General features: G+C 42.3%; 1 protein-coding gene across 2 annotated transcripts in view; it reads right to left on the bottom strand.

Moving 5' to 3' along the window:
* Positions 1-449: 449 nt before the first annotated feature.
* rnf4 (ring finger protein 4) overlaps positions 450-17,956 on the bottom strand; it is a 55,922-nt gene continuing 38,415 nt past the window's right edge. For both annotated transcript variants that reach the window (XM_073047943.1, XM_073047942.1), the window contains 4 exons: positions 15,491-15,503; positions 13,452-13,629; positions 4,832-4,907; positions 450-1,727 (listed from right to left, as the gene is read on the bottom strand). In XM_073047943.1, the coding sequence (XP_072904044.1) occupies positions 1,578-1,727; positions 4,832-4,907; positions 13,452-13,629; positions 15,491-15,503 (417 nt within the window). In that variant the 3' untranslated portion in view covers positions 450-1,577. The remainder of the gene's footprint in view (positions 1,728-4,831; positions 4,908-13,451; positions 13,630-15,490; positions 15,504-17,956) is intronic.

Here is a 17,956-nt window from a genome sequence, read left to right on the forward strand (position 1 = left end):
GTAGGAGAGGCAGAACCCAGAAACAGACCACCATGAAATGATGGGGAGTTGTTGTAGTTTTGATAAAAAAGTAAGCTCAGATTAGTAAATGGTTAATCATCAAGACTGAATGAGAGATAACAGTGTACCCATGGAAATGTAAAATAGAAACATTTGAGGAAGGGTCTCAACCCAAAACATCAATTGTTTACACCCCACCTCTCCCAGATGCTGCCTGACCTGCTGAGTTCCTCTAGCATGTATTTATTGAGAGACAGAGGGGAATTGGCCCTTCATTTTGTGTGTGTCACTCTGGATTTCCAGCATCTGCAGATTTGCCTGTGTTTATGATGTATTGTAAGCAATCTGTTACTTTTAGTAAAACTATAGCAAGAGCTAGCACCAAACCAGGCAAAGGAAGAACTTGAAATAAAGTTAAACTGAGAAAAACACAGACTAAATGGGAGACATACGAGGGACTATTATTTTATTCATTATTTTAGCCCTCAGAATGTGGCAAAAAGAAAACATTCTACTTGACAAAACATTACATAACAAGAGGACATAATGGTCTAATTTTCACATTCATAAAACATCACTGCACAAAAGTTTACAGACAATGAAAATAAACTTCCTCCAATTACTCAAAATACTTCCAGTAACATCTTTATTTAAAACTAACCTCATCTTTATTTTTCAGAGATATCTGAATTTCAAGACGTGAATATTAATTTGGTTCCAGCATTGGCTGAATTTTCCCAATACCTGTCATTGCACAGACCGATGGCAGCCACCTGCACTCGGTCCGATGATCAGAATCTTTGGTCGAGGATACTGCTGTTTCAGACATTGGCTATGGGATAATTTAGGAGAAATAAAAGGCAATGTGTTCCCAAAGCAAAATCAGGAACCTGAAATCATGCATAGAGTAATCGTAGCCCTCCACAAACATCTTCTGAAACCCAGCCATCAGTGAATGTAAGGCTTTGAAAGATTTCCTGAGTAAGAGGGGTCTAACCAAAAGCTCATGGTCCTCATGTAACCTTCAGCTTCTCTCCCCACCACCCTGTACCTGATGCTTCACATCTCCCCCCACAGTTGCAATGGCAGTAAGGAGGGACTGTCTGATGCCACTTGGGGAACTGAGCAGGACAGAGTGGGGCTCCCGTAAGTCGGCAAGGTGGACGGGCAGACTGAAGACGGAGCCGTGTTAATTGACTGCATGTGCAGTTGGTGACCAGTCTCTGATCTGGGCTGGTGGTGAGAGAGGCAAAGCACAGAAAAGAAAGAGAAATATGTAGAAAACACACATCTGAGCTGAGCTGGCAACTGGAACGCGCTGGTGAAAGCTTTATTTCTCACCCGCAGCCGTTACCCATCCCCTCCCTCCCACGCAACCCTCCCAATTCAAAGTTACAGCAAGTCCACTGGATTAGATGGATACAGTGGTCAGTCAGTGTTACACACATCCTTCTGTCTCCCACAAGGAGCGCCCTTTGTCACTGATAAATCTGAAGAATGTCATAGGTTTTTTGACATGCCCAACGCATGGCTGGGTGAATAAATTTCAGAATGACACCCTCCCCACCTCTCCGTGGTCAAACGTAAATTGGATGGTACTGACGTGAGTTCAGTTTCTTTCGGCAGGTTGGGCACGTGTGAGAGTTTCTAAGAGAGTCCCGAATGCACTGGCTGCAGAAGATGTGACCACATTTCGTCGAGACAATCAGCCGCCCACTTTGGACAATCTGGACAGGGACCGAGAAATGAAATTATAACAGTGGTAATTATACAAAGTGCTTTTCAAAAACTACAAAGGGAAAGTCAGACTCTTCATTCAATTCAGTCAGATATTGATCAATTTGAAACTTTGTCCAAATTCTTAAATTCTTCTGGGGTTTAAACGTAAAAGAGAACATCTCTAAATTACTATTTTATATCAGCATTCTATCTTTTGGAGGTAATAACTTATTGTAGCATTTCTTAAACTATGGAGTTTCAGAGTCACACTGTACAGAAACATGCCCTTCAGCCCATTTCATCCATGCTGTCCAGCAAGCCAGACCTATCTGCCTGAGTTTGGCTCAGAGACCTTATTATTTTGTAAATTATTTATTATTTAGAGATACAATGAAGAACAGGACCTTCTGGCTCAATGAGCTGCACCTCCCAGCAACCCACCTATTTAACACCAGCCTAATCACAGGAGAATTTACTATGACCAATCAACCAACTACATCTTTGGTCTGTGGAAGGAATCCAGAGCAGCCAGAAGAAACCCACTCCCACTCGGTCATGGGAAGGATGCACAAACTTCTTAGGAGGTCGCCAGAATTGAAATCCAAACTCCATCGCACAAAGCTGTAACAGCATCACAATAACCGCAATGTTACTGTGGCACACTTCTGTAATTATGTCTTTCCACTGTATTGCTACTTCAAAATTTCACATCCTAAGGCACAGGAGTAGAATTAGGCTATTTGGCTCATCAGGTCTGCTCTGCCATTTCATCATGGCTGATTTAATATTCCTCTGAACGCCATTCTCCTGCCTTCTCCTTGTAACCTTTGACACCCTTACTAATCAAGAACCTACCAACATCTGTTTGATCTCCACAGTTATCTGTGACAATGAATTCCACAGATTCACTACCCTTTAGCTAAAGAAATTCCTCATGTTCCTTGTTCTAAATGGACATCTCTCTATTCTGAGGATGTGCCCTCTGGTCCTAGACTCCACCACTATCAGAAACATCCTCTCCACATCCACTCTACCTAGGCCTTTCAACATTTGATAGGTTTCAATGAGATCCCCCCTCACTCTTCTCAACTCCAGCAAGTACAGGCCCAGAGACATCAAAAGCTCCTCATACTTTAATCCTTTCATTTCCAGAAACATTCTTGGAGATCTCATCTGGACCCCCTCCAATGATAGCATATCCTTTTTTTGATATGGAGCCCAGAACTGCTCAGAATGCTCCAGATGTGGTCTGACCAATGCCTCAGCATTACGTCCTTGCTTTTATACTCTAGGTACAAAAACAGTTACCTTCCCCAAGCAGTAAGACAGATTAATACCTCCACCATTACTTTATTAGAGACTAGTGTTACAATCTATGTTTTGAAGCTACCTTCTGTATTTATATTTACTGTCTTCTTTACCTTATTGTGTTTTTTCTGCTGCAACGGATGCAGAGTAATGATTATTTTGTTCTCCTTTGCACTTGTGTACAGAAAATGATATTAAACAATCTTGCACCTTGATTCCTGATGTCGTATTTGCTTTTAAACCGATATTACTTCTGAAATACAGTGACGAGTTGGTTGTAAGCAATAAAGTAGTTTGGATTGAAAGTAGTGATGATGAGTTTTGGGTGTTATTCGAGGTAAGTGGTAGCAAGACCAGGGGAGGAGCCGCCCCACTCCCTCCACGTCCGATAAAACTCTTCTTTCATGTGTTGTGAATCATCTACAGACAGGCTTGAAAGCAGCAGCTCAGATTCTCGAGGACTGCACTCAGTTGAGACCTAGGTTTACACACATTCTGGATTATGAAGCAACCTATTTCCAAATCGGACAAGTAAAAGAGTGAGGGTTCAAACTGAAGGCGATAAAAGGCTGAGATAGAGTGGAAGTGGAGAGGTTTTTCCCATAGTGGGGAAGCCGAGAACTCTGAATACAAAGATATCCTTTATAACCGAGATGAAGAGTTTCTTTTGCGAGAGGATGAGGGATAATAAATCAGACATGATGGAATGTGGGGTAGAATTGATGGGTCGAATGGCCTAATTCTGCCCTATGTCGAGGTTTAAGAAAAATCCATTTATTATCTGGAATAAACTGCCTATAAGGGCAATGAAAAATGGTGAACAGGGACATATGAAGAAGTGGAGAAATGTTAAGGAAATGATATCCACAGCTTTCTGGGAAATGAGCGGGTTAAAGGGATCAAGAATCAGCAGAGATATGACAGGCTGTTCAATAAACATCTTCAATCCATATCCCCCTATTCCTGCAAATTGATCTGTCTATCTAAAAGCTAACTGAACACCACTCTGACATCTGTTTCACTACCACCAGAATCATAAAGTATAGCACAGAAACAGGCCTTTCAGCCCATCTAGTCCGTGCCAAACTATTTAAGTTACCTAGTCCCATCCACCTGCACCTGGATCATAGCCCGGCATACCCCTACTATCCATGTACCTATCCAAACTTCTCTTAAACACCGAAATTGAGCTTGCATGCACCACCTGGCTGGCAACACATCCCATGCTCTCACAACCCTCTGAGTGAAGAGTTTCCCTCATGTTCCCCTTAAACTTTTCACCTTTCACCCTTAACCCATGACCTCTGGTAGTAGTCTCACCCAACCTCAGTGGAGAAAGCCTGCTTGCATTTACCCAATCTATACCCTCAAAGTTTTACATACCTCGATCAAATCTCTCCTCAATCTGCTACGTTTCAAGGTATAAATTCCTGAATTATTCAATCTTCCCTTATAACTCAGGTACTCTAGTCCTGGCAACATCCTCGTAAATTTTGTCTGTACTTTTTCAATCTTATTGTCATCTTTCCCGCACACAATACTCCAAATTAGGCCTTGCCAACATCTTATACAACTTCAACCAAACAATCCAACTCCTGTACTCAATATTCTTACACTGACAATGTAAAAAAAATTGCACCTCAGGTTCTAAAATGCCTCTGCTGTCACCTTAAAACCATGCTCCCCCCCCCCCCAACCTGAGGAAAGGAGTGTTACTTTCCAACTTATTGGAGTAGAAGGGCCCGTTCCATACGGTATCACTAAATAAATAAATCAATACATTTCTCTAGAGATGTAGGCTTACCTCTTTGTAACCATCCATACAAATGGGACAGCTAATGGTCCCTGAGGAAGACCTGCGGTGAACGAACCTGTCAGATCTGCCAAAAATAAATATAGAAAATGTTAAATTCAGTTACACCTATAAGCAAATATTTTCATCCCAGTCTGGCACCAACATCCACACTGGACTTCCTTTCCAAAACGAGCCAGAATCAGAAACAATGCAGATGCATGCAGAGGCTCTCAGCTGGGTCAAGGCACAAAGTGCCTGACTTCGACACACAGTGCTGAACATAATGGAATTCCAAAGCCTGGAAGCTTTCATTTGTGTGGGTGGGAAAGAGGAAAGGGGCCTGTTTTGGTGCTTGTTGTGTTCTGTGTTGTTCTGCTGAACATTGTGGAATTGCTATATTGCCACCAGAATATGTGGTGGCATTTGCACATCCTTTGGTTGTTGGCTGTTAACACAAATGAGGAAGGCGGGCTCTGTCGTGGGCAAAGTACTGGAGAATTTAACATCGGCAGCTGAGCGAAGGGCGCTGAGTAGGCTACGGTCAATTATGGAAAACTCTGAACATCCTCTACATAGCACCATCCAGAGACAGAGAAGCAGTTTCAGCGACAGGTTACTATCGATGCAATGCTCCTCAGACAGGATGAAGAGGTCAATACTCCCCAATGCCATTAGGCTTTACAATTCAACCGCCAGGACTTAAGAACTTTTTAAAAGCTATTATTAATGCTTTTTGAGATAGTGATTTAGATGCATATCATATTTTTTTACTGAGTTTAAGTATTGTATGTAATTAGTTTTGTTACAACAAGTGTATGGGACATTGGAAAAAAAAGTTTGAACTTCCCCATGGGGATGAATAAAGTATCTATCTATCTATCATTTCACTCTGTTTCGATGTATACGTTATAAACAAAGAAATCTGATCTCAATCATAAAATAGACATTAGACAAAATAATGTTAAATGATGAACAGAATGGGAAGGCAATGGATCAGTAACACACAGAGGAAACAGAGATCAGAAGAGATTCACCAGAATGGTACCTGGACTGGAGCATTACAGTTTTCAGCAGAGACAGACTGGCTGGGTTTGCGTTCTTTGTGCAAATGTGGTTCAGGGGTGACTGAAGAAGGATATATGAAATTATGAGGAGCGTGGACAGGTTAGACAAAAGGGCAGAGTTAATTTCTTTCATTTATCACACAAGCAAAGGATATGCTTTGGCTGTCTGCAAGTGTTATCACACATTCTGGTGCCAACCTAGCAGAGCAACAACAGTAAAACCCCAGAGGCAGTTGGTTTACAGACAATACGTGGGGGCATTTTTTCCACACAGATGGTTTCTGGAGTCTGGAAGAAGTGGAGGCAGAGACTCTTGCAACATTTCAACAGCATTCAAATAAGTAGTAGAATAGACAAGACAGAAAAGGCAATCAGAATCAGAACCAGGTTTACTACCACTGGCATGTGTCGCGAAATTTTGCTATATATATAGCAAAAAGAGAGCAAAAAATAAGAAAAAATAGTGAGGTAGTGTACATGGGCTCATTGTCCATTCAGAAATCTGATGGAAGATGGAGAAGTGTGTGTCTTCAGGATCCTGACTCTCCTCCCCATTTGTCGTAATCAGAAGAGGGCATGTCCTGAATGATTGGGTCCCTTAATTATGGATGCCACCTTATCCTTTTGGACATTTCTTTTAGCAATAGACTAATGCAAGCAAATGGGATTAATGTAGATACAATGAATGGCATAAACCTGATGGGCCAAAGGGCCTCCTTCTAGTCATACTAATAACTACCTACTGAGTCTGGGGGGGGGGGGGGGGTGATGACTATCAAAGACACATTTACACTATTTCTAAACTAATGCCATTTTATTCCCGCCGATAGCCCTGTGATTTCAGTCTCAGAGGCTGATGTTCAAGAATCCATCAAGAGGGTGAACCGACGGGAAGTCCAGACGGGGTACCTGGCCACATACTAAAGACTTGTGCTAATCAACTGGCTGGAGTGTTCACTGAGATCTTTAACCTCTCGCTTTGGCAGTCTGAGGTTCCCACATGCTTCAATTATACTAGTGCCTAAGAAGAATGTGGTAACTGCCTCAATGACCATCATCCATAAATAGATAGATAGATACTTTATTCATCCCCATGGGGAAATTCAGCTTTTTTCCAATGTCCCATACACTTGTTGTAGCAAAACTAATTACATACAATACTTAACTCAGTAAAAATATGATATGCATCTAAAATCACTATCTCAAAAAGCATTAATAATAGCTTTTAAAAAGTTCTTAAGTCCTGGTGGTTGAATTGTAAAGCCTAATGGCATTGGGGAGTATTGACCTCTTCATCCTGTCTGAGGGGCATTGCATCGATAGTAACCTGTCGCTGAAACTGCTTCTCTGTCTCTGGATGGTGCTATGTAGAGGATGTTCAGAGTTTTCCATAATTGACTGTAGCCTACTCAGCTCCCTTCGCTCAGCTACCGATGTTAAACTCTCCAGTACTTTGCCCACGACAGACCCCGCCTTCCTTACCAGCTTATTAAGACGTGAGGCGTCCCTCTTCTTAATGCTTCCTCCCCAACACGCCACCACAAAGAAGAGGGCGCTCTTCACAACTGACCTATAGAACATCTTCAGCATCTCACTACAGACATTGAATGACGCCAACCTTCTAAGGAAGTACAGTCGACTCTGTGCCTTCCTGCACAAGGCATCTGTGTTGGCAGTCCAGTCTAGCTTCTCGTCTAACTGTACTCCCAGATACTTGTAGGTCTTAACCTGCTCCACACATTCTCCATTAATGATCACTGGCTCCATATGAGGCCTAGATCTCCTAAAGTCCACCACCATCTCCTTGGTCTTGGTGATATTGAGACGCAGGTAGTTTGAGTTGCACCACATCACAAAGTCCTGTATCAGTTTCCTATACTCCTCCTCCTGTCCATTCCTGACACACCCCACTATGGCCGTGTCATCAGCGAACTTCTGCACATGGCAGGATTCCGAGTTATATTGGAAGTCTGATGTGTACAGGGTGAACAGGACCGGAGAGAGCACGGTCCCCTGCGGCGCTCCTGTGCTGCTGACCACCGTGTCAGACCTACAGTCTCCCAACCGCACATACTGAGGTCTATCTGTCAAGTAGTCCACTATCCAATCCACCATGTGAGAGTCTACTCCCATCTCCGTTAGTTTGTGCCTTAAGATCTTGGGCTGGATGGTGTTAAAGGCACTAGAGAAGTCCAGGAATGTAATCCTCACAGCACCACTGACCCCATCTAGGTGAGAGAGGGATTTGTGCAGCAAATACGTGATAGCATCCTCCACTCCCACCTTCTCCTTATACGCAAACTGAAGAGGATCCCGGGCGTGCCTGGTTTGTGGCCTCAGATTCTGTATTATCAGCCGCTCCATGGTCTTCATCACGTGCGACGTCAAGGCAACAGGTCTGAAGTCATTCAACTCCTTTGGTTGTGGTTTCTTCAGTACCGGGACAATACAGGATGTTTTCCACTGTCTGGGTACTCTTCTCTGCTCCAGGCTCATGTTGAAGATCATGTTGAAGACACTTACATCCATTGTGATGAAGTGTTTTGAGAGGTTGGTGATGAAATATTATTAATTCTTCCCTGAGAAGTGACTTGGATCCACTCCAGTTTGCCTACCAGCACTACAGGTCCATAACAGATGCCATTTCATTGGCTCTTCACTCAACCCTGGAACATCTGAACAGCAAAGATGCATCAGGATACTCTTTATCAACTACATCTCAGCATTCAACATTATAGTTAGCTCAAAACTAATCAATAAGCTTCTAGACCTTGGCCTCAATATCCATCTCCTCCACAATCTTCATCAGCATAGGTGCATCACAAAGCTTTGCGCTTAGCCCTGCCTTCTCTACTCGCTTTACACTTATGACTGTGAGGCTAAACACAGCTCCAATGTCATATTCAAGTTTGCTGACACCACTGCTGTTGACTGAATCAAAGGTGGTGATGAATCAGTAAATCGGAGTAAGAATGAAAATCTGGCTAGGTGGTGCCACAACAACAATCTCTCACTCAATATCAGAAAGACTGAGATGGTTATTGAGTTCAGGAGGAGGAAACCAGAGGTCTATGAGCCAATGCTCTTGAGGATCAAAAGTGGACCGAGTCAGCAGCTTTAAATTCCTCGGTGTTATCATTTCAGAGGACCTGTCCTGGGCCCAGCATGTAAATGGAAGAAAGCATGGCAGTGCCTCTCCTTCCTTAGAAGTTTGCAAAGATTCAGCATGACATCTGAAATTTTGATAATTCTCTGTAGTTTTGTGGTGGAGAGTTTATTGACTGGTTGCATCACTGCCTAACAGGAAAAATGCCCATGAAAGGAAAATTCTACAAAAAGTAGTGGATACGACCCAGCCCACCATGGGAAAAGCCCTCCCCACCATTGAGCACATTGACACAGAGTGCTGTTGCATCTTCAGGGACCCCCACCCCAGGTGATGTTCTCTGCTTGTTACTGTCATCAAGAAGGTAGTACAGGAGTCTTTGTCCTGATGGGTGCAGTCTTTCATTGATTCTATCGTGCTTCTTGGATTTACCGTGTATGCTTGTAAGAAAACAAATCTTAGGACAGTTTTCTTTTGACATATATGTACTTTGATAATAAATTTGTTTGAATTTTGAACATTGGCATCAATAGGCCACCCCAACACAACACCATGGCTTCCAGTCTTTCTCTCTCACACACACACTCTCACTCACTCTAAGGAGCAGTTTACAGCAGCCAGTTATTTTTAAAAGTCACAAGTGTTTGAGATATAGAGATCCCAGGGCGAAACCCACATGGTCAAAGGAAGACACACAAACTCCAGACAGACCGGATGCAAGGTTGAGATTGAACACGTGTCTCAGGAACTGGGAGGCAGCGGCTCTACGCACCGTGCCACTTTGCCGTCCATTACCCGACCTCTTCCCCTGCATCTATTTAATCCTGGTGGAGGGAGCATTATTTGAGCTTTAAAGCCAGGTAACAGAGTAGAGTGTCCTCTGTACGTCCTGGACATTAACCAAACACTGGATCAGAGCAACACACACAAAATGCTGGAGGAACTCAGCAGGTCATGCAGCATCTATGGACTTAAATAAACAGAAGAGGTTTTGGACTGAGACCCTTCTGCAGGACTGGAAAGGAAGGGGGAAGATGCAGAATAAAAAGGTGGGGGGGAGGGGTAGGAAAAGTAAAGGTTTAGAGAGGAAGGAATCTGATAGGAAGGAGAATGGACTATATGAGAAAGGGAAGGAGGGGTTCCCAGGGAGAAGTGATAGGGAGGTGAGAAGATGTAGGAGTCCATAATAGGGAATAGAAGAGGGGAGGGGGAGGGATTTTTTTTTTTAATAACCTGAAGTAGAAATCCATATTCATGCCATTAGGTTGGAAGCAATCCAGACTGAATATAAGGTGCTGCTCCTCCACCCTTGGGGTGGCCTCATCTTGTCACAAGAGGTGGCCATGGATCGACATGTCAGAATGGGAATCAAAACTAAAATATTTGGCCACTGGGAATTTCTGCTTTTGACAGATGGAATGGAGGTGCTTGACAAAGTGGTCAAAGACTGGACCAGAACGCTTGTAAACTTGTATTATACTTACCTGATCTTATACTACTTGGAAAGCTGAGGACTTTGGCCTCAATTGTTCTGAGATGCATCAAGGATACTCATTCATGAAATCCAACTGCATTGACTATGGGCAACACACACTAAATGCTGGAGAAACTCAGCAAGTCAGGCAGCATCTATGGAACAAAATAAACAGTCATGGTTTGGGGCCAAGACTCTTCATCAGGACTGGAAAGGAAGGGGACAGAAGTCAGAAATGCCCCGCTTTTTTCCAGTCCTGCTGAAGGGTCTTGGCCTGAAATATCAATTGTTAATTCCCCTCCACAGATGCTGACTGTCCTGCTGAGTTTCTCCAGCATTTTTGTGTGTGTTGATCAAGATTTCCAGCATCTGCAGAACCTATAGTGTTTATGGGATGTGCAGAACCCAAAGGATAGATATTTTGGAGAAATTTGGTGTGAGGGCACGTAAAGTGGGACCTGTGATAGGGTTACCATCTTGTCAAAGACAGCGTCCGTCATTAAGGACCCCCAATACATAGAACATGCTCTCCTCTCATTACTACCATTAGAGAGAAGGTACAGGAGCCGGAAAAGACTCACAGATTTCTGAATAGACAATAATTATGTGCTGTGTCATATGATGTGGGGATCATGGTCTCCGTGACCATGATTGTTCTTGGCAATTTTTTTTTAACAGAAGTGGTTTGCCATTGTCTTCTTCTCGGCAGTGTCTTTGCAAGATGGGCGACCTCAGCCATTATCAATACGCTTCAGAGATCATCTGCCTGACATTACTGTTAACATAACCAGGACTTGTGATATGCACCAATTGCTACACAACCATCCAGCACCTGTTCCCATGGCTTTACATGATCCATATTGTGGGGGAGGGGGAATGTGCTACACCTTGCCCAAGAGTGACCTGCAGGCTAACAGACGGAAGGAGGACCTTACACCTCCCTTGATAGAGACGTATCTCCACCTACCACGAACCCTACCTCATTACTTTTGCTCTCTTTCTGCACTACTTCTTTATTTCTCACCGTAACTCATAGTATTTTTTATGTATTGCATGGCACTGCTGCCACAAAACAACAAAGTTCATGACATGTTAGCGAAACAGAGGCATAGTGGTTAACTATCACAGGTTGGGGTGTGGAGTGTCAGAGCTAGGAGTCAATTCCAATGCCACCTGTAAAGAGTTTGTATGGTCTCCACGTGAGAGTGCAGGTTTCCTCCGGGTGCTCCAGGTTCATCCAATAGTGCAAAGACATTAGCCTGTTGTAAATTGTCCTGTGAAAATGGGGGTTGCTGGGAAGGGCTGGAAGGGTCTGTTCCATGCTGTATCTCTAAAATAAGTTAATAAAAATTAAACCCAATTCTGATTCTGATTAGGTACATCTTGCTGTTTGACGGTTAGAGAGAGTTGTGGAAAATTGGGAGCAAAGGTTTTATTTAAATCATGGTATAGTTTGATTGTTGTCGTATGTACTGTTCTATTGTGAAACATGACATGTTGGTTGCATTTAGCAGGTGCAGGAGATTAAGGTGGAAACTCACTTCAATAAACCGATTTGTGTAGCTTTAGAGCAAATACATAATTGTAAACTTTCTTCAAAATATACAACTGAGGACCAGACTCAGCTTATTCAGCTAGCTACAATCAGCAGGTTAACAAATGCACTAATCCAATGTTTGGATGACTTCATAGCACAATGTGCTGCCCTGATAGGTTCAGCAGGTTGTCACATGATGCCATCAAAGAATGTCATGCTGAGATTCCTTCTACGTGGGAAGCTACTGGCTGGCACTCAGTAGTCCGCCCAGTGGCAGGAAGAGGGAACACTACTTCATGTGAGCTCCCTCTTCTGTCAGCTGGGAGTAGATTACTTTTATTTTTATTCCTTTCAACTGGGAAATAACAAAAGGTGCAAAATAAAAAGACAGACACACACACACACCTGTGAAAGATTGAGGTGTATTGATCAACAACTTAGAACAAAACTGCCCAACTTCAGCCCAACTTTTTGATAGCAACCAATTTACCTATCCAAGCTAGCACGATTTGCCTGCATTATGCCAATATCTACCAAAATATTTCCAATCTACGACCCTCTCTAAATGTCTTTTAAAAACTATAATTGTACCACCACTACCACATCCTCTGGCAACTCATTCCACATACTCATCACACCGTGTGAAAAACCTTGCCCTTATATTCCTTTAAAATTTTCCCCTTAAACTAACATGCCTTCTAGTTTTAGACCCACCTGTGAAAAGTCTGCAACCACCAACCTTATATAAACCCCACATGATTTTATATACCTCTGTGATGTCACCTTTTGCCCTGCTTTGCTCAAGGAAAAAAAGAGCCCCAGGCTCTCCATACAACACAAGAAATCCAGTCCCAGAAACTTCCTTGTGAATTGTATCTGAACCCTTCCCAGCTTGTTGTCATCCTTCCTGTAGCTGGGAAAAGCAGTGTCTGTGCAGAGACATTCCTTTCACAAATACTACAAAAAAAACCAGGATCTGATCATACTGCTGCTGAAAGATCCTGTGAAGAAATTGGCCATCAAACGTCCAGTCTTGCAAACCAGGTGTAGTTTGAAGTATTTTAAAGATCTGAAGATGAGATTTAACTTTATCTGTCACATGTACCTTGAAACAGAGAGAAATGGGTATTTTGTGTTGAGGATGTGCTGGGGGCATCCTGCAAGTGTTACCATGCTTCTGACACCAACACAACACAACACAGCCACAGCTAATAACACCTAACCCAACCCTTTCTGGAATGCAGAAAGAAACAGAATACTTACAGGAAACACCCATGCAGTCACAGGGAGAATGTACAAACTCCTACAGACAACGCAGGAATTGAACTCTGATTTGACGGCATGCCAAATAGCGTTATGCTAACCACTATGCCACTGTGCATTGCTCGCAGGCTATATAGAGATATTCTGAAGTTACAAGAGTATTGGATTTTCTTTCTCCCTCTTACCTCAAGGCAGGATGAAGAGGAGTTCCCTGAGTTACACTTGCTGCACTTGTTATCGAAGGGCTGCTGCTCCCGTCTGGCCTGCCATCTTCCTCATCACTGCAGAGAATACAACTGTCTGACTGCATCCTGTCTGCCTGTTCGTCAGCTGAGCCTGGCTGATTGATGGGAGAAGTCAGATCTGCCAAAGAGAAACGGGTATAATCACTCATATTCAGACACTTCTGTTTGATGATTCAGGGCTGAGGCAGGAGGCTAGGAAAGGAGAGCAAGGAGAACATACCAAGCAAGGGGAGTGAATCAGAGGGAGAACAGGGCTGGGAAGGAAGCAAGGAAGAGAGATTATTGTAAAATACTACAAGCATGCACACTGATAGTTACTTAATTGGAAATGAGTTCAAGATTCAAGATTGCTTAACGTCATTTCCAGTACAAAAGTGTAAAAGAGAACCAAGTACTTGTTTTGCCCGGTTTAGAGTCACACAGCATAGGAAAAGGCCCTTCGACCCATTTGGTCCATGCTGACCAAGCTTCTATCTGAGCTAGTTCCACTTATGTAGAACAGTCCAGCATGGTACAGGCCCTTCAGCCAACTGGTCATGAAACCCACACTAATCAAAAGAGGCAAGAGAGAGATTGCTGGAACTTTGCGACAACACCAGCAACAGGCAAGGTGGCAACAGCAGGGCAGAAGCTGTCCTTGAGCCGGGTGGTACACGTTTTCAGGCTTCCATATCTTTCACACAATGGTGGAGGGGACGGAGGTAGGGGTGGGTGGGACCTTAGACGATGCTGGCTGCTTCACCGGGGCAGCAAGAGATGTTGACTGGAGAGAAGTCAATGTTGTCAAGAAGAAAAATAGGAATTCCCAGGAAATTATAGAGACAGGAGGTAAACAGGAGAAAATCTGCAGATGCTGAAAATCCGAGCAATGCACACCAAATGCTGAAGGAACTCAGCAGGCCAGACTGGATCTATGGAAAAGAGTAAACAGTCAATGTCCTAGCCTGAGATGTTAACTGTTTACCCTTTTCCATATGTGCTGCCTGGCCTGCTGAGCTCCTCCAGCATTTTGTGAGATAAGAGGCAAGATTTTTTCTAACACTGAGTAGCGGGTGCGTGGAACAGGTTGCCAGGGGTGATGTTAGTGGGGAGACATTCAGAGCATTTATGAGACTCTTAGATTGGCACATGGATGATAGAAAAATGAAGGGTTATGTAAGAGGAAAGGGTTAAAATGATCATAGAGGAGGTTAAAAGGTGGGCACAGCATTGTGGGCCAAGGGACCTGTACTGTGCTGTAGTGTTCTATGTTTTAATATGAAACTCAGTTTGTAATGATAAATTCACTCTCTACTATCTACTCTATACTTGCAATCTCAAGACTTTGTGGTAAGAAGTGAACATCTTTTAACACCAGGATTGTGCAGCAGAGAGAGCTTTTCACCACAACGTCTGTGGGACGTGGCAGCTCATAACATAGTGCAAAAAAATTCAAAACATAAACGAACAAAAGAACACCGAAATCCAATTTATTCATTGATGCTAATTTTCACAGAATATACAGAACACTCAGTGGGAGAGGAAGGGAATGGGGGAAATCAACGCACTGAGTACCTACATCAATTTTCATCATGAGAGACGGAGTCAGAGGCAGCCACAGACTGTACAGTATTAGTCTCAAAGTAACGTTTAAAAACCGGTCATTAATGTCCGTCCCAAATGACATCTCTGTTGTTTATTGAAGATGATAGCTTATTTAGCTAATACAGACTCAAGCACCACTTCAACACACAGCACAGAGCAACTTCAAAGGCATGTGGTCACTTATTTCTGTGTGTTGAACATATCAAACATTTCAAGACACTTAATGTGATTAACTACTTCCTTTGCTGGCAGAATGTATGAAATTATAAAATGAGCTTTAAACATGATGCCATTAGAATTAAGAAATTGCTGGGTAACATCAATTTCTTCAAACCTTTTTTTGCTTTTTGCATTGACAATAAATCATAAAAAGACACTCATGTTTTTAAACTCACCTTCATCTACAATCTGGAGAGTGCACATTTCATGTAAAACAAAAGAGAAATAGGTTAGATGAGATAAGGTGCAGCAAATGTACATATTATCATAGTGCTGGTAGCTTTGTTCCACAAACTACTCCTTGTTGCCTATTGAGTGCTGCTGAGCAGCAGAAAAGAGAAACAATTGGGCAAATCATTTCAGATTTCCTCTGTGTAATAAAACATCCCTATACATTTCTGAACAACACAACATACATGTCATTTGTTCTCCAACCCTCCTTTGAATTTGTGAATCAGAAGAACGACTTTATTTCACTGGGATTTGTGAAACAAACTCAATTTTGACAATCAAACAGCAGTGGTGATCTGACAACATGAGGAAACAGTGCCATTTTGTGGCTCTTCACCCCCATGGATGATCAATAAGTAAAACATTAAAACAATCAAAATATGAGAAAAGTACTTTGTAACTTCAACTAATTGCTAGATTGACTCCCTTATTCAAATAGGAGGAGATGGCCCTGGTGCTTGGAGGGTTACATCTTTTGGTCATCTGAGCCCAGCACGTCAATTGAAAGGTCAGTGTTTATTCCCCATCTGCTACCTAGTGCATCGAAGAATTTAGCGCGAACTGCAATACAAAGGCTGGAACCGGCGGCAAGTTTCCAATCCTTTTAAAGAACTGTACATACACTAACTACATTTGATCAACCTTTTAGGGTCACATTCCCCAAATACCAGCTTTTCTGAAACTCTAACTTTCAGCAAAATAAAATAGCAGTGGGATCTGGTTGCACAATGGGTCAGAGTTCTGCAAGCCTTACAATATCAGCCTTGTGTCATGAGCACGAGAGCATCCTGTCAGTGGGATTTGAATTTGCGTGCCAAAACAGAATACCCCCAACTTCCAACTCAATGATTCAGAAACAGCTTTCTCCCCGCCCACGGTCAGATTTCTGAACCTCGCAATTCCTGTTTTTGCACTATTTCTGTAATATATAGTAATTTTGCTCACTGTAATATTTATGGGAAATAATTACTGTAAATAACAAAATAATATTGTAATTTATAGTCATTATTTTATTTACATAGTAAATAGAATTACTATAAATTGTTGTTTATATTTATAGTAATATATTTATTCTAGTAATATAATACTACCTACATTGTATTATTTTGCATTACAATATATACTTACATTATATAATATAAATTATTACATTTATATCAATTAAATATGTATGTTATTGTATTGTATTTTTGTATACTAATATTATATAACAATAATTCATTATTACGATAAAACAACTACATTTTATAATTATCATTACATTATTTTTGCACTAGGCTGCAAAACAACCTCTTTCACATCATGTAAATCAGATGTGATGCTGATACATTCCCTTGCAGGACACAGGTTGAAGGTGGGAGGGGAAAGATTTAAAGGGGATCTGAGGGGTAAGATTTGTGTTTTCCATCCAGAGTATGGTCAGCATCTGGAACAAGCTGTCAGAGGAAGCAGCAGAGAGAATTACAGCCAAGTGTAAGGAAGTGGAAGGATGCTGGAATAGTGAGTGACATCAGGAAAGAGAAGTGTCAGAGAGCAGTGGGTAAATTGGCAGCAAGACCAAAGAAATGTTTGAATGGTGTACAGGACCAGGGATTGTCCCTGTAGTTTTCTGTACAAATGTTATGATTGTTTGGTCTGTAGCAAAGAACCTTACAATTACCGTGAAAATATATGGAAGAAAGAAGATGTATTTCATATTTCATGCTTTCATCTGGCACTTTGGTTTAATAGACACAATAACATCTTTAATTTTCAATGACTTTGGAGATGAATGCAAGACCAAGCTTCTGTAAATGAAGTAGATCAGAGGGCAAGAGAATAAATGGATCAGGTTTCAGAAAAGCAATACTTTCCCATATTCCTGTGGATATTCTGCCCTTAATTTTGCAAATTCTCATGTAAATGTACATATGGACATTGTACATTACATCACAGTTGTGTGAATTTAACATAAAACTTGAAAGAAATTCAATCACAAAGACAGGAAAATCTTGCAGATGCTGGAAATCCAAGCAACACACACAGAATGCTGGAGGAGCTCAGCAGGCCAGGCAGCATCTATAGAAAAGACTACGGTCCAAGTTTCAGGCCGAGTCCCTTTAGCGGGACTGGAGAAAAAAGATGGAGTAGACTTAAAAGGTGGGGGGAGTGGAGGGAGAAACACAAGGTGATAGGTGAAACCTGGAGGGGGGGGAGGGCTGAAGTAAAGTTGATTGGTGAAAGAGATACAGGGCTGGAGATGGGGGAATATAATAGGACAGAAGCCATGAAAGAAAGAAAAGTGGGGAAAAGAGGGAGACGATAGGCAGTCAAGGAAATTAGGTCAGAGACAGAAAAGGGGATGGGGAATGGTGAGGGTGGGGGCATTACTGGAAATCAAGTAATCTGTGTTCACCCCATCAGGTTGGAGG

The sequence above is a fragment of the Hemitrygon akajei genome, chromosome 6, assembly GCF_048418815.1.
Source record: "Hemitrygon akajei chromosome 6, sHemAka1.3, whole genome shotgun sequence".
NCBI lineage: Eukaryota > Metazoa > Chordata > Chondrichthyes > Myliobatiformes > Dasyatidae > Hemitrygon > Hemitrygon akajei.